This window comes from Hylobates moloch, unplaced genomic scaffold, assembly GCF_009828535.3.
Source record: "Hylobates moloch isolate HMO894 unplaced genomic scaffold, HMol_V3 SCAFFOLD_1, whole genome shotgun sequence".
NCBI classification, from domain to species: Eukaryota; Metazoa; Chordata; class Mammalia; order Primates; family Hylobatidae; genus Hylobates; species Hylobates moloch.
This window is the reverse complement of record NW_026652276.1, coordinates 144,195,195-144,218,498: the sequence shown is the minus strand read 5'-3', so window position 1 is coordinate 144,218,498 and position 23,304 is coordinate 144,195,195. Positions and strand designations below refer to the sequence as shown.

Sequence of the window (23,304 nt, the reverse complement as noted above, 5' to 3'; positions counted from 1 at the left end):
ACCTTCACCATGTAAAATAGAACACAACCGATGAAAGAACCTAGTGCCATTCATGATGCTGTGGGGAAGAGAGAGCGAAGAGGAGGCAGAAGGAAGCACTCTCCCTGTGGGTTGGTGGCATGAGGGAGAGTCCAGGCAGGGGCATAAGCAGACCTGCAGGACAGTAAACAAAACCCATGAGATAAGACTCCTGCTTTGTGGTTATGTTGGGGATGAGAAGCCTCTCCTCAAACCTCTGCTCAAGGTCAATTACACCCATCAATCAGCTGAATATCCTAAGGGTCTCTAAGTGAGGAGCGCCTCTGCCCAGCCGCCCCGTTTGGGAAGTGAGGAGCGCCTCTGCCCGGCCACCCCGTCTGGGAAGAAGTGAGGAGCGCCTCTGCCCGGCCGCCCATCATCTGGGAAGTGAGGAGCGCCTCTGCCCAGCCGCCCATCGTCTGGGAGGTCTACCATGGAGGCCAGACACAATGTGGGGGCTGGACGTGGTGGATCACACCTGTAGTCCCAGCACTCTGGGAGGCCGAGGCGGGTTGATCACTTGAGGCTAGGAGTTCGAGACCAGCTTGGCCAACATGGCGAAACATATGAAAAATACAACAGACAAACCAACCAACCAACCCAGCGACAACAAAACAGGTCTACCCTGGAGTCATTCTCTAATTTTTTCTATTTTCCTCCCTTTCTGATCCTTTATCCCACTTTCTTTTTCTTCTTCTTCCTTCTCCTTCTTCTTTGTCAAATAGAGGATTGAGTTATTATCACTGATCCATATAAAGTCCCTCTCTCATTTATTTTAATTCCCACCCCCCATTTCTATTCCCCGTCTTCCCATGTGCAACCTTCCTAATATGTTTGATATGCATCTTTTTGTTTGTATGTATTTTTGGAAAATGTTTATTGTTTTGTGTGCAAAAAAAAAATTAATAAAATTCCTTCTAGTCAAAAAAAAAAAAAAGAATGTAGAAAATAATAGCATCCTCTATCAATGGGGGGTGTCAGCAGGGCTAGGTCTGTGAAGCCGAGGGGGCACTCCAATTCCAATGTAGCCAATTGACAATTGCCCAGGAGAGAGACTCTGCATTTGGGGGACACTGATGTCCCAGCATCCCATAGAGACAATGACCTTACTGCTCTAAGGTCACTGAATATGAGGAAGCAAAAAGAGGTACAGACACCCATGTTCAAGAACAAAGTTAGTCACAGTCATAGAGAGGGCTGATCTGCCCAGAGTCTTGCCCTTTGGGTACTCCCTTCCCAATCTCCCTACCCATTAGACGGGGGGAAAGATGAGAAACACTTGGAAGCCCTTTTAAAAGCCAGCATGCTGTGACTGAGCTGATGCTGAGTAGGGAAGAGAAGGTGGGCTTTTCTAAGATTTTTTTTTAAGTACTCATTTATAAAATAAGAGGGAGAGAGAAAAAAAGAATATTTCTGATGTGAAAACCTCCTCCTGTGAACTTTAATTTCCAAAAACCTAGGAGCTGATGGGACAATTCCAGAAATAAACACAAACATTCTCAGGGGAAACTTACCCTGGATGAGAAAAACAACTCGAGAAATTAAATTCTGTCCACCCAGGGAAGTAAAAATAAACATGCAGACAGCCCTAAAGACATGTTTTCCAGCCGGGCACATCAGAACAATCAGCCAGAAGGCTTCTGGAGAAAGAGGAAGCACAAACCCACAGAACAGAACTACCCCAGGCACAAAGTGCCACGAAAAAGCACCCCAACCCCGTCTCCAAATCCTGACAAGGTGACTGGAAACAGCCAGGCGGAAGAAGCCAGACAGCTCTGAGTAATGAACCTGTCTATGGAACAATCAAAATGAAACCGGAGGGAACAGGGGCTGTCTCTCTGATGGGCCCCGTGAATGGTCTCGTGGCTCGGGGACCGAGGCTGGACAGTGGCAAGGGAAGGCTGACTCCTCACCATCCTTTCCAGGGGGCTGGGAATCTGCGCGGCCTTGTCCAGGAGCTCGCTGTACTCCAGCTCCTCACAGAGCCTCTGCAGCGTGTTCAGGGGCTCGTTCAGCTCCACCGGCATGGCCACCTTGGACAGGTCCTTCCCGATGTTGTTCCTCAGGATGTTCCACAGGCTGATGTTACTGCTGCTTGGGCAGGGCGCCGGCAGGCACGTTCTTCTCCGGGACTTCGCTTCCCGACCACTATCAAGGACAGGCCCTGAAAGGGAAAGAGGCCTGATTGTCTCTATAAAGCTTTTCATTTTATTCTATTATTTTTAATCCACGAATAAAACCTTATGTAGCAAGTACTCAATGTTACTATTAAACTCAGTTGTTCAGAGTATGGCTGGAAGTCAGAAAATTGGCAAAAGAATCCTGAGCAATTAAATACCAGAAAGGACACACACTAAAACCCACAGACTTTATTCACAGGGAAGACCTTGAATTGCTCCTCAAAACCTAGTTCCTCGTAGCTCATACACACTTAGAATAAAACTGGAAATTGGATTTCTATGCCTATAGTTGCTTATTGTTTATAAAAACTTGTAAACTTTTTAAAAAATCACTTTAAATTCTGGTAAAACAATCGTGTTTATTACAGGAAAATGATAAAGGAAATAATGGTCATTTCACTGCTCTACCACCCCAAAATAGCAGCCATTTATATATTAGAGTATTTTCATTTCGTGTTTTCTCTATCTGTGTTGTTCATACTGTATACATATTTTATATTCTGCTTGTTCAGCTAACAGTATTTTTCCATATTATTTAAAATTTTTCTAAAACATTAGTTTTTGCTCAATATCACTAATCATTAGAGAAATGCAAATCAAAACCACAATGAGATATCATCTCATACCAATCAGAATGGCAATTATTAAAAGTCAAAAAATAACATGCTGGTGAGGCTGCAGAGAAAAGGGAACACTTATACACTACTGGTGGGAATGTAATTAGCTCAGCCATTGTGGAAAGCAGTTTGGCAATTTCTCAAAGAACTTAAAACAGAACTGCCATTCAACTCAGCAATCTCATTACTGACTATATACCCAAAGGAATACATATTGTTCTACCATAAAGACACATGCACGTGTATGTTTATCACAGCACTATTCCCAATAGCAAAGACATGGAATCAATTTAAATGCCCATCAACAGTAGACTAGATAAAGAAAATGTGGTACATATACACCATGGAATACTGTGCAGCCATAAAAAAGAATGGGATCATATCCTTTGCAGCAACATAGATGGAGCTGGAGGCTGTTAACTAAGCAAACTAACACAGGAAGAGAAAACCAAATGCATGTTCTCACTTGTAAAGGGGTACTAAACGTTGGTTCACATGAACATAAAGAAGGGAACCATAGACACCAGGGCCTACTGGAATGTGGAGGGTGAGTAGTGGGTGAGGATCAAAAACCTACCTATTTGGTGCTATGCTTATTACCTTGATGATGAAATAATCTGTACAGTAACCACCGTGACATGCAATTTACCTATAGAACAAACCTGCACATGTACCCCTGAACCTAAGAGTTTTTTTAATAAATCATTTTTAAAGACTGTAAAACATTTTTTGCCTATATCTTTATTTTCTTAGGATACAAAGAAGTGGGATTACTATGTCAAGAACTCTGAATGTTGTTAGACTTCTGATTCACATGATCAGACTACTTTTCAAAAAGGCTGCCCCCAACTTCCCCATTTATCGGCAGCAGATGTGAACATCCATCTCCTGAGGCCTCTTCAGGCTTGTCATTTTCATTTTTAATTTCTGTCAAATTGTCAGGTGGACAGTGTAACCTACTTGTTTTAGCTTACATTTAAAAGATTTCCTGTGTGGTTTAGAGTGCTTTCATGAGCACTTCTTCTTTGCTGAATTGTCTGCCTTCCTATTTGTGTATTAAGACCATACTCTCTTGTTTTATATTTGTTTTACAATTCAATCCCCACTTGGCATTTACCTTTAAATTTGGTCCATGGAGTATTTTGATGAATGAAACATATTTTAGGCATGCCAATCTATCAATCTTTTCCTTCGTTTCATGCTCTGAAATTCCTATCCTCCATTGTGCCTGTTTTCAAATGAAATCTCTTGCATATTTTTATTTATATATCAATAAACATACTTTATTGATATATATTTTATTAAACATATATATTTAACATTTACTTATTATAAAGCCAATCACTGAATAAAGGGGCTGCTCTGATGAAAAGTAAAACATGAAAACAGGGCCACGCTGTGCGTCTCATGTTAATCTAATCATCTAATTAACTTTTGAATTTGTTTTGCTTTTTTAAAATTAATTTTTTTTGAGATAGGGTCTTGGTCTGTTGCCCAGGCTGGAGTACAGTGGCATAATCTTGATTCACTGCAACCTCTGCCTCACTGGCTCAAGCAATCTTCCTGCCTCAGCCTCCCAAGTAACTGGAACCACAGATGCACACCAACATGCCTGGCTAATTTTTTCTATTTTTGTAGAGATGAGATTTTACTATGTTGCCAAGGCTGATCTCAAATTCCTGAGCTCAAGTGATCCACCCACCTCAGCCTCCCAAAGTCCTGGGATTACAGGCGTGAGCCACCACGCCCAGCCTGTTTTAGTTGCTTAATATGGATAAATACAGCATAGGTAAGTAGCTGCAAATGGCAGTTTTAAAATTAATTAATTAAATATGGAGATAGGGTCTTTCTCAACAGGGTCACTCAGGCTGGAGTGCAGTGGTATAATCATAGCTCACTGTAACCTCGAACTCCTGAGCCTAAACAATTGTGCCACCTCAGTCTCCTGAGTAGCTCAGACTACAGACATGCTACACCACGCCTGGCTAGTTTTTGTATCTTTTTTTAGAGACAGGATCTTGCTATGTTGTGCAGGCTGGTCTCAAACTCTTGGCCTAAAGCAATCCTCCTGCCTCAGCCTCCCAAAGTGTTGGGATTATAGGTGTGAGCCACTGCACCTTGCCCGCAGTCATTTTTGAAAACAATTTTTCATGTAGTCTCAAAAGATTTTCTTTGATTACACTAATCTGAATTTTGAAAGAGTGCTACTCCACCGCCATCATCACCACCAATACTACTAACAGCTAACACATATCTTGCATTTTATTCTGTGACAGGCAGTCTTCTAAGCATTTCACATGCATTATCCCCACTTATCCTTTGTAACTACCACTTGCGGTAAATAGTATTATTATCCCCATTTCACAGATGAAGAAAATGAGGCATAGAGGAAGTAAGTATCTGGTCCTAGAACACACAACCACTAAGTGGCAGAGCTGGGGCTAAGCAAGGAAGTCCGGTCCCTTAATCCATATTCTTAACCACTTAACTTCCCCTAAGTACCCAGCATAGAGACAGGTCCTAATATGTGCCCAGCAACATTGTGGGGAAGAAATTAATAGTAAACACTCTAAAAACCTCATGTTTACTATAAACTCAAAGAATAACAGTGTAGCAAGACCTTGGTGCTAACATAGGCAAAATGATGATATGAAATGTAAAGGTTATTTCTGTATCCAATCTTTTGAGTAGAGTACTGATGCATAGAAATATAATCTCCCCCAACCCCTGGGAATGTCTGTAAAGAACTAGGGGACACACATTTCTAGTATTCAAACACTGACAAAGAAGAAAACTGGGTTTTGCCCAGTGCTTGTTCAAGAAAGGCAACGTAGACCAGGCAAGGTGGCTCATGCCTATAATCCCAGCAATTTCGGAGGCTGAGGCGGGCAGATTACTTGACGCCAGGAGTTCAAGACCAGCCTGGCCAACATGATGAGGCTGTTTCTATTCTAATAGCCTGTTTCTATTAAAATACAAAAAATTAGCTGGGCATGATGGTGCATGCCTGTAATCCTAGCTACTCGGGAGGCTGAGGCATGAGAATTGCTTGAACCCAGGAGACAGAGGTTGCAGTAAACCAAGATCGCACCACTGCACTCCAGCCTGGGCAACAGAGTGAGACTCTGTCTTCACACACAAAAAAGGCAATGTGAGTTAGCATTCTAGCAACATGGCTGTAGAGTATGACAGAACCAGCTCTAACCTCTAAGCTTTTCCTGGCTGGTGTCAACACAGCACAGCTGTGGTCTTAGGTTCTGAACCATGTCCTCTCTTGACCTTTGACCTCTGAACACTCCATTAACTGTGCTCCCTATGGCTCCTTCTCTACAGACTCAAAGAAATGGAGGACTTCCACGTTTGTCAATCCTCCTCATCTACAGTGGGAGCACCACTTTAGCGTGCGTGCTGTTTGCCAAGGGAGTGATGTTTCTTCATTTCTCTTTCAACCTGCCTCCTTGTTTTTCTAGAAAAATAACTAGCACACAAACTTGCTCCAGTGTTTTTGGCCTTCTTCTTCAAACCCACTGGTTCTTAGACTTTTCCACTAAGGGCTTCATCTCCGAAGAAACATTTCAAACAAAATACCAACCACGATGAGCATCTCACTTCTAGCAGGTGTGATACTCAAAGGATACTCTTCCAAAGCATGGTAAAATTACCTGCTTTCTTCCCCTATACTGCGGTCCCCCAAAAGGTGGCTCTTAAGCATTCAGATAATAATTCATCAGTTCACACATACACATTGAGCTGAGGAACACTGAAATATCAAAAAGGTGCCTGGCATGGTCCCTCTCCTTTGTGTAGATATGAAAATAGGTGGTGCTTTGAGTATCAATGCACAGTGCAGACAAACGTAGAGACTCCAAGGCAAACTGAGCACCAAGACTGATAAGTGCTTGATGCTACAAGGACCCATGCAGAGAACTGTTCAGGTGGGCAGATTCTTTTTAAGGGCACCTTCCTAAACAGGCCAATCTGCTTACTGAAATCCTAAATCAGAGCTGTTTGGGGGGCTAGCCAGACACTCCAGATATTCCACAGTTCGAACTAGCATTATGAAATATCTTTCCTGCCCATCATTTACCATCTTGGGATCAACCAGTAATAAAGGGTCATCTTAGGATACCGATGGGTCTGTCCAAGAGGTAGCCATTTGTTTTTGTTTGTTTTGTTTGTTTGTTTGTTTTGAGACGGAGTCTCGCTCTGTCGCCTAGGCTGGAGTGCAGTGGCACAATCTCGGCTCACTGCAAGCTCTGCCTCCCGGGTTCACGCCATTCTCCTGCCTCAGCCTCTCCGAGTAGCTGGGACTACAGGCGCCTGCCACCACGCCCGGCTAATTTTTTGTATTTTTTAGTAGAGACGGGGTTTCACCGTGGTCTCGATCTCCTGACCTCGTGATCCGCCCGCCTCGGCCTCCCAAAGTGCTGGGATTACAAGCGTGAGCCACCGCGCCCGGCCCATTTGTTACTTTCAAATGTGTTGTTTTGAAGAATCTGAAGCTAAATGACCACTTGGATCATATCTTTTATTATATAAGTCCTATCACATTCCTAAATTATAAAAACCCCCTGATATCTCAGGGCAAAAAGCCATATTCTAACATGTCCTCAGAGAGAACATTACACTGCAAAAGGGATATCTGGGCCAGGCATGGTGGCTCACACCTGTAATCCCAGCACTCTGGGAGGCCGAGGCAGGTAGATCACTTGACGTCAGGAGTTCGAGACCAGCTTGGGTAACATGGTGAAACCTCGTCTCCACCAAAAAATACAAAACTTAGCTGGGCATGGTGGTGCGTGCCTGTGTTCTCCAGTTACTCCGGAGGCTAAGGCAGGAGAATCGCTTTAACCCGGGAGGCAGAGAGGTTGCAGTGAGCCAAGACTGCACCATTGTACTCCAGCCTGGGCGACATAGCGAGACTCCATCTCAAAAAAAAAAAAAAAAAAAGATATCTGTTACATTTTTTATATTCCTATAATTGGCATACGCTCACTTTATAAAAATAAAAATTTGCACAAGCAGACAAATTTATTTGAATTAACACATCTTTCACATGTGGGTGCTGTCTCCTCTCCTAGATTATAAAATCCTAGGGGGTGGGGTCCATGTCTTAGTTTTCTTACAAAGTACTTGCTAGAGCTCTTTGCTTGTAGCGGATCCTCTACACAGTTCACCCTTGAACAACACAGGTTTGAACTGCATCAGTTCACTTGTATGCAGGTTTTCTTCTGCCTCTGCTACCCCTGAGATAGCAAGACCAACCCCTTCTCTCTTCCTCCTCCTCAGCCTACTCAACATGAAGATGACCAGGATGATGACCTTTATGATGATCCCCTTAATGAAGTGTAAATATGTTTTCTGTTCTAATGATTTTTTTAATAAAATTTTCTTTCCTCTAGCTTACTTATTGTAAGATTGCAGCCTCAAATACATGTAACACACAAAATATGTGTTAATCGAATGTTAGTAGTTACATCTTTGGGGAGTCAAAAGTTATACATGGATTTTCATCTGCATGGGGTATCAGCACCCTGAACCACCATATTGTTCAGGAGTCAACTATACAACTTACTAGTATTGTATGAAAATCCAAACTTTTCAGAGATTAAATAATGTAAATCTTACCCAAGGTCTGTCTCTCATTATCTAAATCATTACTGAGATTATCTAAGGAAAGATTATCACTTATGTCACTGACATATGAGTCATCATCAGAAATCTATGGGAAAGAAGAAATAATATTCATTAGAGTTAGAAGAAACAACAGCCAGATTTTCATAAAACCCTTACTCCAAATGATCAAACATGTTGAGTCCCACACTGCAAATACTCTTGGGTACTGTTTTCATAAAGATCCATATACCATTCTGCCAAGGAGGTGTTCACAACGAATACCTGTTCTTAAAATTCTCATACATTCTGAATTAGTTCTCACAAGGAAAACAGCAAGCAAGCTTAAGGCTGTTATTATAAAGATTCTTATTAATTCTGACTGCATTTTTAGAATTTATTAATAGTGTTTGAGTAGAAGAAGTTACCATTTGTCTTTGAGCTATTTGTGTAAAAAGTATCTTCTATGGGAATTAATACATAAACAAGATGACTAAGTCTGTATTTAAGGGGTAACATTATTAGTACACACTGACACAAAATAATGTTAACTATAATAACTGTTACTCAGGAAAGTATAATTTTTATGCATCAATTTAAAACAAATAATGCTATAAACCAATATTACAATAACCATATTATAATGATTAAAATATAATTATATATTATAAATCAATATAGATCAAATTCCATGATTAAAAAATATACAGGATGCTAATTTCCTTCTCTGTAGTAGACATATTACATTATTAAATAGGTAGAAGTCAAAATTATTAACCTGTACTTGAAAAGAAGTATAGCACTTTGAGAGGCTGAGGCGGGTGGATCACTTGAGGCTAGGAGTTCAAGGCCAGCCTGGCCAACATGGGGAAGCCCGTCTACTAAAAATACAAAAATTGGCTGGGCATGGGGTACACGCCTGTATTCCCAGATACATGGGAGGCTGAACTACGAGAATTGCTTGAACCTGGGAGGCAGAGGTTGCAGTGAGCAGAGATCACACCACTGCACTGCAGCCTGGCCAACGGAGTGAGACTATGTCTCAAAAAAAAAAAAAGAGGCCAGGCACAGTGGCTCACACCTGTAATTCCCGCACTTTGGGAGGCTGAGGCAGGCGGATCACCTGAAGTCAGGATTACGAGTTTGAGACCAGCCCGGCCAACATGGTGAAACCTTGGTCTCTACTAAAAACACAAAAATTAGCCAGACGCAGTGGCACGTGCCTGCAGTCCCAGCTACCTGGTAGGCTGAGGCTGAAGAATCATTTGAACCTGGGAGGCGGAGGTTGCAGTGAGCTGAGATTGCACCACTGCACTTCAGCCTGGGCAACAGAGCGAGGCTCTGTTAAAAAAAAAAAAAAAAAAAAGTATAACAAATTTAACACATCAAGTTACAGAAAAGAGAAAATATCCAATACTCTCTACTTTTACTTTTTCTTCTCACATATAGTATCATTTTATACTTTTTGGGTATGAGTTATGAGAGAACTCTCAGAATAAAATGACTAAAAAGGGCAACTGAGTTTAGTGTTTTCTGATTGTGGATTATTTACTGAACAGATTAATCAGCAAAGCAACAAGAGAGATTTTTGAGGCACCTTACTGTAAACATTGCTCAAACCTCATTTTCTGAAGAGCTTGGAGATAACAGAACTTCCTGAGCATCAAAAAACTCGGAAAGGGAGTCAGTGATGGAGAGTCTACTTTCATTAGAAAGCTGATGAACTAGAGCTCGGTTTTCATCTCTGGAGTTTTCCTATTTGAAGAACAAAACCAAAAATGTATACATTTAGAAACATTCTCAAGAGAAAGAAAATAATTGATTTAGTTGTACAATACACAAGGTCACAGGCCCATGCAAATAAGCAACTCAAAGCAGAGGTCAGCTCCAACACTGAGAAGCGAGCCTCATGCAAAACACAAAGTTCTCCCCCAATATGGGCACCACACTTACAGGCACTATCACTTCTCACACACATGCAACAAATCACAAGGTGAAAAACAACTGTCCAGGTCACTCTTTGTTCCATTTAAAAGGGGAAAAATTCCAACGCTCTCTGAATCATATCCTCTTATTTGCTACCACTGCTGGATGTTTCTTTTTATACTAAAATCTCCTCTGCATTGCACTGAATGCATGTCTTGCATGGCTGGTTCAGAGCAACATAGCTTTCTTCTGTCCCTATGCTCTCTGAGGGAAAAATATGCTGCTTTTGAGGTGTCCCTTGACAAATACACAGTGTGTTTTGGTCCAGAAGCACCCTGGTGGCAGATCATTTATTATTCATGGATGAATGATATAAGTTCTCTTTGTCTGTCTCTTTCCACCCACAATGACTGCAAGGAAAGGAAGTCCCCAGTCCTCTTTATAAGCTTCTTCTGTACAAATAACACAACAGAACATCATTGTTTTCTTATCTCACATGACCCTCCATTCTCCACTCCACTGGGTCTGGACTTTCCCTCTGGGGAGGACTTAAGCCCTGAGCTGGCCATGGCAGGATATAACAATGAACCAGACAAGGTTTGTGGACTGAATAAGTGGTGACAGAATGCATCCAACACACATCAGACCAGGCCTATGGAACAGACAAAGTGCTGGCAAAGTGGAGAGATTGATTCTGATTAGGGAGATTTTGTTTGGGGAGGGCTTCATAGAGGTGGCACTTGAGGAAAAAGAACAGATTCAGGACAGGATGATTTGATTTCTTTCAATCAGAGTAGACAGGTAGTAGTAAAACCACCCACATTTTTTATTGGGCTAACAAAGGAGTTGCTTCCACATCATCCAGAATAATTTGGGGAAAAGGCAGATTGTATCTTGCCCAGAAATTGTCTGAATTCAGGATATATCCCTCAGTCTCATAGGGAGGGGATGCTATGACAGGAGAGCCACAGCAGATTTTCATAATTAATAAAAGGCAAGTGGTCCCTTTACAAATTGCTTGCTTCAGTTTATAAATATGTATCTACAAACTGTTGAAACAGATATCCCTTTCCTAAATAAGGCATCTGCCCAAGGTATTAACGATCCTACCCATTTTAATACCCATGTAGCCTTCTGAAAACCAAGCCTCTTCTCTACCCTAACAAAGAGATCACTTTAGAATCTGTAAGTATCACAGCTGTTAACTTCAAGGAAAAGGTCTCTCTCCTCAAAAGAGCCAGGCATAAAGCTATTGAGTTTGAAAACATCGTAAGGAATAGCTTAACACTCACTCAAACAAGAGAATTGTCCTGTGTCTTCTGTGAGCTCCTGTCACAAAAGATGCTCATCATTTATTTACTTGTTCTACTCATTAATTTATTACTAGTCACTCCTGCCATCTCTGTATCTTCCTCCTCCTAGGCTGATGGGTCAGAAGATTTCCTGGCTGACCAACACTGAAAATAATATTCCTAGCCCCTAGCCCTTTCTGGCGTCTTCTTAGATGTACTGAAAACTCACCAGCACTGCTGCACCCCAAGTCTACAGCATGGTGTGTTAAACAACTCAGGACCTCATTTGCTAAAATATTAACCCAGTCAGTTCAATTCAATAATTTCCTTTCACATATGTAATGCATGACTGGTTGCTTATCTATGGTTTGCATTACAAAAAGTTAAATCAAGCGTGTCCAACCCACAGCCTGGGAGCCACATATGGCCCAGGATGGCTTTGAATGTGGCCCAACACAAATTTGTAAACTTTGTTAAAACATTATGAGATTTTTTTGTGATTTTTTTTTTTCGGGCTCATCAGCTATCATTAGTGTTAGTGTATCTTATGTGTCGCCCACGACAATTCTTCTTCTCCCAAGGTGGCCTAGAAAAGCCAAAAGATTGGATACCCCTAAGTTAAATAAACAGAGAAAAGGGAGGGAAAGGAACATTCATAGCTCACGCTATAACAACCACTACAAGCATTCTGACACATTTCTTGTGAAATAATTGTAATCATGCTATTTTCATATCTCTATATATGTAATTTTATAAAGTTCACCCAAACAACATTGCAAGATAGTTTTTTTCAAAATTAAAATGTATTCTGAAAATAAAAATATGTATTCAAAATAGAAAATTCAAAAAAAGCAAATAAAATAAATATCACTTCAAGTCCCATTGAAGTGGATATGAATGCGGAAGTGGAAGTGGCCCCTATTAACTTGCTGGTATTTTCATATTAAAATATTTGTGTACAAATTTTATTTTGAAAAACTGGGATAAACAGTCTACATATTGTCTGCTCCATTCACTAACCATTATATCGTTAACATTTTCCCAGACCATTCAAAATTCTTTGAGACAATGAACTGTAATTGATATTTTATTATATCGTGTCATAGAGTAATAATAAAATTAAGAATGTTTACAGATTTACAAAAATGGTTTAGTATGTTTGTAAATATGTTTTTGCTTGTATTGTGTTATTTCTTAGAATCAATTTTTGGAAGAATTATTAATAAGCTTTAAGGCAAAATATATATTACCTAATTACACCAACAAGGAAACCTCTGTTTTTTCTTATTAAGGGCACTGCATACCATAATTTAGAAAACTTTTGAGCTAATCTAATTGTTTTAATTTTCATTAGGCTGAATAGTTTTTCCTTTTTTAAAAACAAGCTTGTAGAGATGTTATTCTAGGGAGAGGCTGGATGAAGGGTGCATGGGACCTCCCTCTGCATTTCTTTGTACTTTCCTGTGAATTTACAAATATTGCAAAATAAGTAAACAAACAAACAAACAAACAAAAAAACCCATACCTATCTGTATTTGTGTATATGTGTGTGTTTGTGTGTGTGTGTGAATTATGGCCTTTTTCCATTTATTTGTTAAAGTTTTAAGTTACTTGATATTATGTGTTCATTGGTTACATATGAAAAACATTATCATTGATTTAGCATTATCTCAGTCTGTCAATTTGACTGAAAATATTTTTCCCAGTCTATTATTTGCCTTATTTTTTGACACACATCACTTTTTCCTAAAAAAAAAAGTCAGATCTAATCAACATTCCTTTTGCAATTTTTTTCTATTGCAACCCAATTTAGAAAATCTTCCCTACTCTAGCAGTTTGATAAATATTTACATTAGTATTTTTCAGTTTGAATTTTTATATTTAACTTGAATTTGCTTTTGATTCATTTAACATGCAATGAAAAGATTTAAACTTCTTTTTAAATTGCTTTGAGCAGGGCATGGTGGGTGGTAAGTGCCTATAATCCCAGCTACTTGGGAGGCCAAAGCAGGAGGATGGCTTGAGCCCAAGAGTTCAAGGTCAGGCTGGGCAACATAGTAAGACTGTCTCCAAAATAATGGTAATTAATTATAATAATGTAATAAATTTCTTTGAGCTGTGCCAACCTAATTTATTGAATAATCCACCCCTTTCCCATTGGTTTTTGATGCCTTTTCAAACCATAATCTTTATTTCTTTTGTATACAAAATAACGTTTATGCCTGAGAGAGTTATTCTGTCCCATTCTTACCCATCATCACCTTATTTTAACTGCTGGAGCTTGAACGAGTGTTTTATTTTCTGGCTTGGCATACCGTTCTTCATTATATAGCAGTGTATACTATTGAGAAAAGGATTGCTTTGGCCTCGTTAGATGTGAATTTAAATCTCAGCTCTGTCTGTTACAAGCTGTATTTCTGGAGGAAGTTATTTAACCTCTCTGAGCTTTAGTTCTCTTGTTTCTCAAATGAAACTATCACCACCTACTTCATAGAGTCATGGTTAGGATTTTGTGAGGTAATGTATTCAAATGCATGCCGATATAGCAAACAGACAATTAAAAGAATTCAGTTCTCTTCTCTTTCAGACTTTTCTTTAAAAGTTTTGGCCTTTTTTAGTCTCTTAAATGGACATTGGATGTAGTATGGTGTTACCTCCCAAAGTCACTTGCCCTTTCATTTGGAATCTAAAATAACTGAGGAACTGATAACTTGATAATATTAAATCTTCACATTCAGGAATATAAACAGGAGAACTTGGTAGGCTGTGGGGGTAATTTCTGATTTTAAAAAAGGTGGGCATTTTAGAATTCAATTAGCCAGGCCCAACACCAAAGATGGGTAATACATGCGGCTAAAGAAAAGGTAATGAGGCTGGGCACGGTGGCTCATGCCTTTAATCCCAGCACTTTGGGAGGCCGAGGTGGGCAGATCACAAGGTCAGGAGATCGAGACCATCCTGGCCAACATGGTGAAACCCTGTCTCTACTAAAAATACAAAAATTAGCCGGGCATGGTGGCAGGCGCCTGTAGCCCCAGCTGCTGGGGAGGCTGAGGCAGGAGAATGGCGTGAACCCGGGAGGTGGGGCTTGCAGTGAGCCGAAATGGTGCCACTGCACTCCAGCCTGAGCGACAGAGGGAGGCTCTGTCTCAAAAAAAAAAAAAAAAAAACAAAGAAAGAAAGAAAAGGTAACGAAGTGAGCAAAGAAAGTGAGAGTTCTAAAAGGAGAGCACCTTGGGCTGACCCCATTGGTGGAGACTGTCATTTCCCAAGAGAGTATCAGAGGTAACTGGGAGTTACCCAAAAAAAAAATTAACTAGAGTCAAATTTTCAGTCTGGGAGGCCATTTTCACTTACTTTCCTACTTATGTCCTGAAGGCAACAACAACTTTACCTTTGCTGGGAAAGTTAGCCTGAGTCATTCTATGATAAAAGGGATAAAATAAGGGAAACAGAAAACTTCTGAAAGAGGAAATAGATAAGGTGACAACTGCATCACTGATTCAAGACTCAAGAAGGCTGTTGTGGAAGGTGTGCGTTTGAACGATGTTATTGTTACCTCTCAAGGACAGTGTACAGCATTTCAGCTTTCAGGTATGTTACTTTTAAGATCAGTTTTAAAATACGCGTTTTAAATATATAGTTTAAAAACATGTATTTTAAAAGACTTGTGATTTTGGTTTCCTTTCCAAAACACAAATAGTTCCAAGTAGACATGCCAAGCATAATTTCATAAAAGCATAAATGAAGGTTATGCATTTAACTACCTGTTAAATAAGTAAATTGTGATAATACTATTTAAAAGGTAAATACTGTCTGAAAACATGCACAAACTCCAGAGAATACCATAGTACGTGGCAGCTGGTCAGTAATGGCTGATCCCGGCCATGACTGGGTCCTGTTTTTAGCAAACGTGCAGATTCAAAAGAGGGCCTGCCCAGGCCTAAAGTCGAGGCGCCATAAGTAATGTTTAGGTGCTCAATGCTGCAGGTGACAGTTTAGGTCTGGGCTAACATACCTGAAAAGTGACCTCTTGTGGGTAGCGCTTCTATAAAAGAATGTCATACTTAACCACTAGCATGTGCCTCGGAAGTAGTAAGAGACCCACGAGCTTCTGCCAGACAGAGGGTGAAGCTCATGGGAGTGGATGGGCCTGTCCACACATGGCACCATCTTGTCTCCAAATGGGTTCAGTGCTCGGAGCCCTACAGTCCATGTACTGACTGACTTCAGCCTCAACTCGCCTCACCACCCCGCACAGTGGCTTCCCAAGGAGTGAAGGTGTGTGAGGGGTTTGTTTTCTTTGAGGACAGAAAAAGAAGGACAAGAGATTATGATTAAACATTACAAACTTCTTTTAAAAACTTACATAAACACACACCTCTTGTCTATTACCTGCCTTATATTTTTTGTTTTAAGTGTACTCAGTCTAATTCATTTGTTAATAAAAATTTAGCATATCTGAAGCAGGCATTTAATATAAAAAATAGCTTAAAAACAGTTTTTACTTTCATTACTCTTTCCTACTTATTTTTTGAGTAACCTACTTGTACTTTTCTGAAATTTCTCATTTTAAACATGCAAAGACTATTTTGGATAAACATCCCTAGTCTTGAGGAAAGACTTTTTTTAACATACTTTTAACTGAGCAAGAGACACTTTAATTGTAATGAAGTATTTTTTTTCCCTCAGAGTGTACAGCCGCATTCTAGAAAAGAAAAAGAAAATCACAGAAAAGGGAAAAGGGAACAGCCACAGAGAAAGGGTTAGAGGGGAAGGAGGCTGGCAGGGAACCAAGATACTGCAGGTCAGAGAAATGTAGGTTTCTTCAGTAGTAACAAGAGAAAATGTTAATCTCTCTATAGTTCCCACTCCAGTACCACTTAGTGAAAGGGGTGACATTTAGGAGCGAAACAGGGTGAAGAAATACAAAAGAAAGAAGAGTTCAGGGGCAGGGAGCAGTTTAAAAATGCAATTAGCAGCATATGCTCAAGAAAGCGTTTGAGCCCGAGACCCCAGTCCATGACCCAGCTGCGGCCAGCACCCAGAGGAGGAGGGCAGAGAGGTGGACAGCACCCACGAGGGGAAGCAGGGAGGCCGTGCAACCGGACAGATGGTATCACGGGAGCAGGTGGCAGCTGGGGAGACATTACCAGACGCGAAACCTACCCACCTCTGCCAGATTGTCACCCGACTTGGCGACAGCGGGGGAGTCGAGGAGCAGAGACTCGGCATGGATTCTGCGTAAGCGTTCTTTAAGATCTGTGTTTTGTGCTAGGGCCTGGAACATGTTAAAATAGTGGGGCTCTGTTAATAAATGGATGTTTCAGAAAAGCACAGCAGTGGGCCCTGCAGGAGCGATCTCTAAGAGCTTGATGAAACTCTTAGTGACGTGGTCTGAGAGTGCACCTTCTGGACTTTTTCCTTGAATGCTCTCCAAGAGGATACTGGTTCTGAGATGCCTGGGAGATGACAAACCTGGAGGCTCCAGAAATGATGCTCTTTTTCTTTTCTCATTCCAGACATGGAAGGAGGGTTGGTAGGTGCAACAGAGAGGGAAGTCACAGACACTGTCGGCTTCTGTTAAGACCAGTGATTCCACAGCATCTCCTCCTCCTCCCCAACTGTCTGGAGTCTCTTTGTCCAAATCCCTTCCTAAGGAATCCAGGCTTCTATCAGCTTTGAAGAATATGCTGGCCCCACCCCTTATGATTGGACATATTTCAATGTTATTTAGTTATCATAACCATTGAATCAGATTTTAGAAAGTGTGCTGGAGGCCAGGCATGGTGGCTCACACCTGTAATCCCAGCACTTTGGGAGGTGGAGGCGGGCAGATTACTTGAGTTCGGGAGTTCAAGAACAGCCTGGCCAACATGGTGAAACCCCATCTCTACCAAAAAATACAAAAATTAGTTGGGCATGGTGGCACACGCCTGTAGTCCCAGCTACTAGGGATGCTGAGGTGGGAGAATTGCTTTGAACCTGGGAGGCTGACAGACGTTGCAGTGAGCTGAGATCGCAGCCTGGGTGACAGAGTGAGACCCTTTCTCACCAAAAAAAACAAAAAACAAAAAACAAAAGAAATAAAGAAAGTGTGCTGTGTGCTGGAAAGTAGGACTTTGTGAAAGATTAATTTTACTCTTTTCCAATAAGGATATTGATTGTTCTATTCATTCTTCAGGACTAAGGCAATTTATTTCAAAAAAGAAATGAGTAAGCCTCACTTACCTGCATAAGGGCTTAAGGACCATGGCTCTGGGAATGGGTAAATGTGAGATGAAAAGCAAATCTGAGACTACGCCCCCAGGCCTCCTTTATATTTCCCTGGGCAGGGCTCATTCCTTATCTCAACCTCTCAACTAGGAGGAAAGTGGCTGAAAGGTAAAGGAAGCTGTTTCCTTCACGCTGATAATCTTGTGTACTTCGTGACCAACTGTTCTCCAACGGTCTGTCTGTGGAAGGGGACAAGTTCTCCTGACTGTCTTCCCAGACACTCACACGATCAGCTCCATGGGTGCTCGCATGCAGATTCAGCCTATGTGTCTATCTTTCTGACTCTTTTCTAAGAAGCTCTGACTCTTTTGCATCCACCAGGGCCTGCAGGACCGACCTGCTGAAAGCATAGAAGGATGTGGTACTGACTAATCCTCTACTTGGATCTTCAACAGGGATGCTGGCTTTATTTTTCAGTCCCCGCAGAGCATATGGGTTATTTGAAAATCCTTGAGGACCACTTAAGAAACACTGCACAAGAGCTAAGATCACACAACCACATATAACAATCTCTCTGGAGCACTCACTTTATTCTGGCCAATGACAGTGGTACGGAGGCTAGAATCTTAGAACAGCCTGAAAATTGTGCTATTTTATTAGTTTTTCTTTCCTTTGTAAGCCACAGGCAGAAGAAGAAAACATAGCAACACTGTGCATACAGCACCGACATATCCATTCTGATAGCTCTGATATGGTTCTAAAAATTTTATTTTCAAAAAACAAGTCTTAAACCCCAATTGTGAATCCAAGCCAAAAAGCAAAGAAAGGATCATTCGGTTTTATCTTAAGTTTCCAAAATCGTGAATATGGGTGAGAATGAATTCCTTAGTGAAGGTGAGAACAGCCTTGGCCTAAGATACCACAGCCAAATAGGTCTCAGTGGCCAAACAGGCAGATTGACAAGATGAGGCCAGGCCTCTGTGGGAGGAGGCAGGGAGAGGAAGATCATGGGGAGAGGGACCTTGGAAGCCCATCAGAGATAACTTTTGTAAACGCACTAAAAGCTAGCTTAATGAGAACAATGAGAAACTTAGGAAAAAAAAATAAAAACACTTTGCTTCTGCTTCTCTCAAACCAAAATGGCACCCAGTGTATGGCTGTCTTATACAATAAAAAGAGGGCGATTCTATCTGTGACCTTAAGACAATGTTAAGACTCTTCTTTATATATGGAGCAAGCCAATGTTATTTTTAATTTCTTTTGAAGATAGCATACTTGGAATGGTCCATAAGTGAATATTCCTTACATATTCTACAACAACTATATGTGCTACTGGCAGAGGATTTATCACTAACATTATATCAACAGCATCACTTTTCTTAGCAATATGATAAATAGAAAATATGAATCAACATTTTCTAGTTCTCTCAATGCCTGTGTTGGCTTCTGGTTACAAGATCCTAAAATTTATCTCCCCTACCTGACCTGAAATAGAAAATTCAGTATTGCTTCAGATGGTAATTTCATATGTGCACACATTCTTTCTCTTTCTAAAGTAGGAATTCCAAAGTACAAGAAAAGAGTAAAAGCAAATCAGTATGCTATTTCAAAAGTTCTCTAGCCTCCTGATAGATGCAGGGTAAAAAAAAACCAGAAAACTTTATTCAAATAGAGGTAGGACATGGCACTTTAATGGAGCCTAACTATCCTGAGGAATTAATTGAAACTGATGAAAAAAGGAGAGAGAATGAGTGACAGAACGGCTGAGAATCATCTGGGACCCTGTCAGCGATTTTCCTGTTACTATGAAGGTATAGTGATTGCCTGACAGGCACTTTCATGTGACTCATCTCTTTGTAGCCACAGTAGGGGGGGCAGGGCAGGGAAGCTAAATGTCTTGTACTATCCAATCAAACAAAATAGCTCTCATGTCTTTGAAAGAGTGGTAAACAGGATCAGTGCTTTGCAACAGAGAAGATAAGAGCATGAATTGGATATTTCACTCTGCCACCTGTCATCTGGAAAGTAAGGCTAAGCTTGTGGTGTCTCATGCCCATAAAATTTCCTCCAAACTGTCAGATTTTGTAAGCATTAACAGAAAAATGTCTGTAAGACACACACACATACACACAAAAAAGTACAATAAACATGTTAGAGAAACAAAAAAATTAAGATCAGTCAGAGGAAACCAAACTTAAAGAAGGTATCACTTAATAAAATACTAGCTATTAAGATTTGGATAGGTAAGTTTTGGTGTTTCAAATAAGCAGATTTGATGAAAGGTTAGAATATAATTCGGATAATTTGGTTTTCTCCTGAATTTTCAACACAATCATGGAAATAGAAATTACAAAACATTCATGAGCCTGGACACATCTCAGGCATTCCTGGATGCAGACATGTAACTTACGGATGACAGGGCATTCTTCAGGCCAATGACCTGAGCAGATGGGGAGGAGGAGGCATCCTGCTCCATCAGCTGCTTCAGTTTCTCTCTCTCCGCTGACATGATATTAAAAGCTGACCTTAAAGTGAAGTAAACTATAGAGATATAATCATTATAAAAAGGAATAAGGAGGCACAATTAAAAACAAAATACAGAAAAAAACATATCTCTTATAAAAGAAATAAGCAAAGTAACAGCCCCGAATATTTTGAGTATAGCAAATGTACATTCTACCATGACTTTTAAAAAACACGTTTGCCATGTAGAACACTCTAATTTAAACTAAGGCCTCTGGACGATGACGTGTCCACGTAGGTTCATCGACTGTAAGAGATGCAGTACTCTGGTGTGGGATGCTGATGGCGGGGGGACGGTGCCTACATGGGAGCAGGGGGCTTATAAAAGCTCTGCACTTTTGGTTCAATTTTGCTGTGGACCTAAAACTCCTCGAAACAATTAAGTCTATTAAAATTAACTCCTATTCACACACATCTGGCAATTCTAAGGCCCCTATCCACTATAATGTCTCATAACTTTATGACTTATCATCAGGATTTTTTGACACTTGGACTTTGCTTCTGGATCCTCAATGATCAGTGTTTTGTTTTGTTTGTATCCCCAAAGACTGGAAAGGGTTAAAAACAAAGCTTATTGGTTTTCCAGGGGAAAATGTTAACACTGCAGGAGAAAAATCAGACAGCACCTTAATCAGGTGATCAAAATTAACTATCGGTGAGAGTCAGGTGGACCGTGTGCCTCTAGGTAAAATACGCTGAAAAAAACACAACATCTCCTTTGGTGTATGCCAGCCAGGGCTATGTAATCTGAATTTGATCACGAGGAAACATCAGACAACCCCAGAATGAGAAACATTTTATTTTTAAAAGTTGGCCTATACTATTCAAAAGTGTCAATTTGATGAAAGAGAAAGAAAGGCTGAGGAACTGTTCCCAATTAAAGGAGGCAAAAGAGGAATGACAATGAAATTGATTCAAGGGGCAACATGGTACTAAAGGCATTGCATTCTTGGGATAACTGACAGCATTTGAATATGGAAGGTAGAGTAGAGAAAAGTTGTTTCAATGCTGTATTTCCTGAATTTGATTACTATACTGTGGTTATATAACAGAGTATTCCTATTTTATATACTAAAGTATAAAGCCATTAAGAACAACATGATATATGAATCCTACTCTCAAATGGTTCCAAAAAGTGAAAGTGTGTGTGTGTGTAGAAAGTGATAAAATAAATGTGGCAAATATTTAAAATGAAGTATTTGGATAAAGCGTATACAGAAGTTCTCTGTATAATTCTTGCAACTTTTCTGTAAGTTTGTAATTGTTTCAAAACAAGGTCTTACTGTCTACCTTCTTGCTTGTTAGCCCTTCCAGCTGCAGGACCCAGAATCCCCCAGCTCTAACCCTGACATTCAGCTACTCTGTTCCCTAGTGAGCACTCAGGTACAATGAGGGCTTAGCCACTATGGCCTCCAATGCCTCAACTGAAGTTTTAAAAAACATTAACACATACAGCACACACACAAAACAAAATCATTATTCATTAGGTTTTGATCACATCATGTACAAATTACTTCCTAGGGATGAGGAAGCTGTTACCTAAATTACTGATCGTGGCTATCACATTTGAATATTATCATTCCAATCTCCTTTATAATATTTATAACAGAAGAGCAGGAGGACGGAAGAGACTCAGACACATGTCTTCTCAAATGACCTAGCACATTACTGAATTCCACAGGGCTGCATTTTTAGAGGTATTGTTATTCAAGAGTGGCCTATTTAGTAACACAGAAACTAAATAGGCATTATTGACTTACTTCATTTAATAGCAAGGAGGACAACTAAACCTCTCTATATGTTGTTGCTGAACTTGCCTGAGGTTGTGGCATTTAGTGATGGACCTGAAACATCTTAACAAAGTCACAACAATTTGTACACACACACACACACACACACACACACAAACACACACAATGGTGCTGCCTCTGCCAACAGAAGATGGGGGTCAAATGGAACTAAAATTTTCTAACAACGCCTGTGAAACACACTTAGCTTTTTGCTTTAAACAATTTAATTGAGCAAAATAACGGGCAGGACAACAGAGTAACCAACAGCTGGGGCTCCACCATCAGCCCTGGATTCTTCCCTACTCCATCACCTATTAACTCCATGACCTTGGATGAGTAAATGATGTGCCTGAACTCCAGTTTCCACATTTGTAAATGGGGATAATAATAGCTTTTACTTTAAATGGTTGTCATGAGGATTGCATGAGAGACAGAATGCAGGTAAAGCACATAACACAATGCGTGGTATATAATAAATAACAAATGTTACTGCAATAATCATAGTGATACCGATGAAGGAGACACATGAGAATGAAAGTGATGGTGACTGCAGTCTCTTGAAATGTTGGCAGCAGCTCTAGATGATGTTTTACTCTTTTGCCAGGACAACGCTTGTAAGTAACTGCACATGGTAGAAATTCTAGGAATGAGGGGTTGGCCAGAATCTATGAAGCCATAGGAGAACAGCCTTGGGAGAAGAGCAGCAAGCCACACAGTTATGGACTGCATCCTATGTCCTATTAGATAGGCACTATGCCCCGCCCCGCCTGCCACACACACAGGATGCCCACGGCCATCTCAGTGGGTCCCCCGGGGAGCTACCTCTCACTGTCCTGTTTATTGCTCCAAATAAAATAAATGTGGCACTCAGCTGGCTGCCACTTTTCCAAATCAATTCCTCTGGCTTCCAGGTGACCCACAGAAAAACAAGGCTTTCCACTAAATGAGAAGAGTCCTATATAAATTTTAAAAAATGGCAGAATATACAATATTTGGTTCAAAATGTACAGCTGACAAGATTGCAGTAGGTGTAAGATAAGCAGAAAGAAACTCATATAGTCATTATATTTTATTGTAAGGAATAAAACGCTTCCTGAATCATCTGAAAAAAGGGTTTGGAAGACTAGAT

At 40.5% G+C, this 23,304-nt stretch overlaps 1 protein-coding gene across 4 annotated transcripts in view; it reads right to left on the bottom strand.

The window, feature by feature from the left end:
• The window catches only part of OSBPL3 (oxysterol binding protein like 3), a 189,109-nt gene that overhangs the window by 38,821 nt on the left and 126,984 nt on the right, over nt 1–23,304 (bottom strand). For 2 of the 4 annotated variants that reach the window (XM_032759091.2, XM_032759116.2), the window contains 5 exons: nt 20,273–20,403; nt 16,820–16,927; nt 10,049–10,183; nt 8,444–8,537; nt 1,932–2,182 (listed from right to left, as the gene is read on the bottom strand). In XM_032759091.2, coding sequence (XP_032614982.1) covers nt 1,932–2,182; nt 8,444–8,537; nt 10,049–10,183; nt 16,820–16,927; nt 20,273–20,403 — 719 coding nt within the window. The remainder of the gene's footprint in view (nt 1–1,931; nt 2,183–8,443; nt 8,538–10,048; nt 10,184–16,819; nt 16,928–20,272; nt 20,404–23,304) is intronic. The other 2 variants (XM_032759126.2, XM_032759130.2) reach the window with 1 other exon arrangement.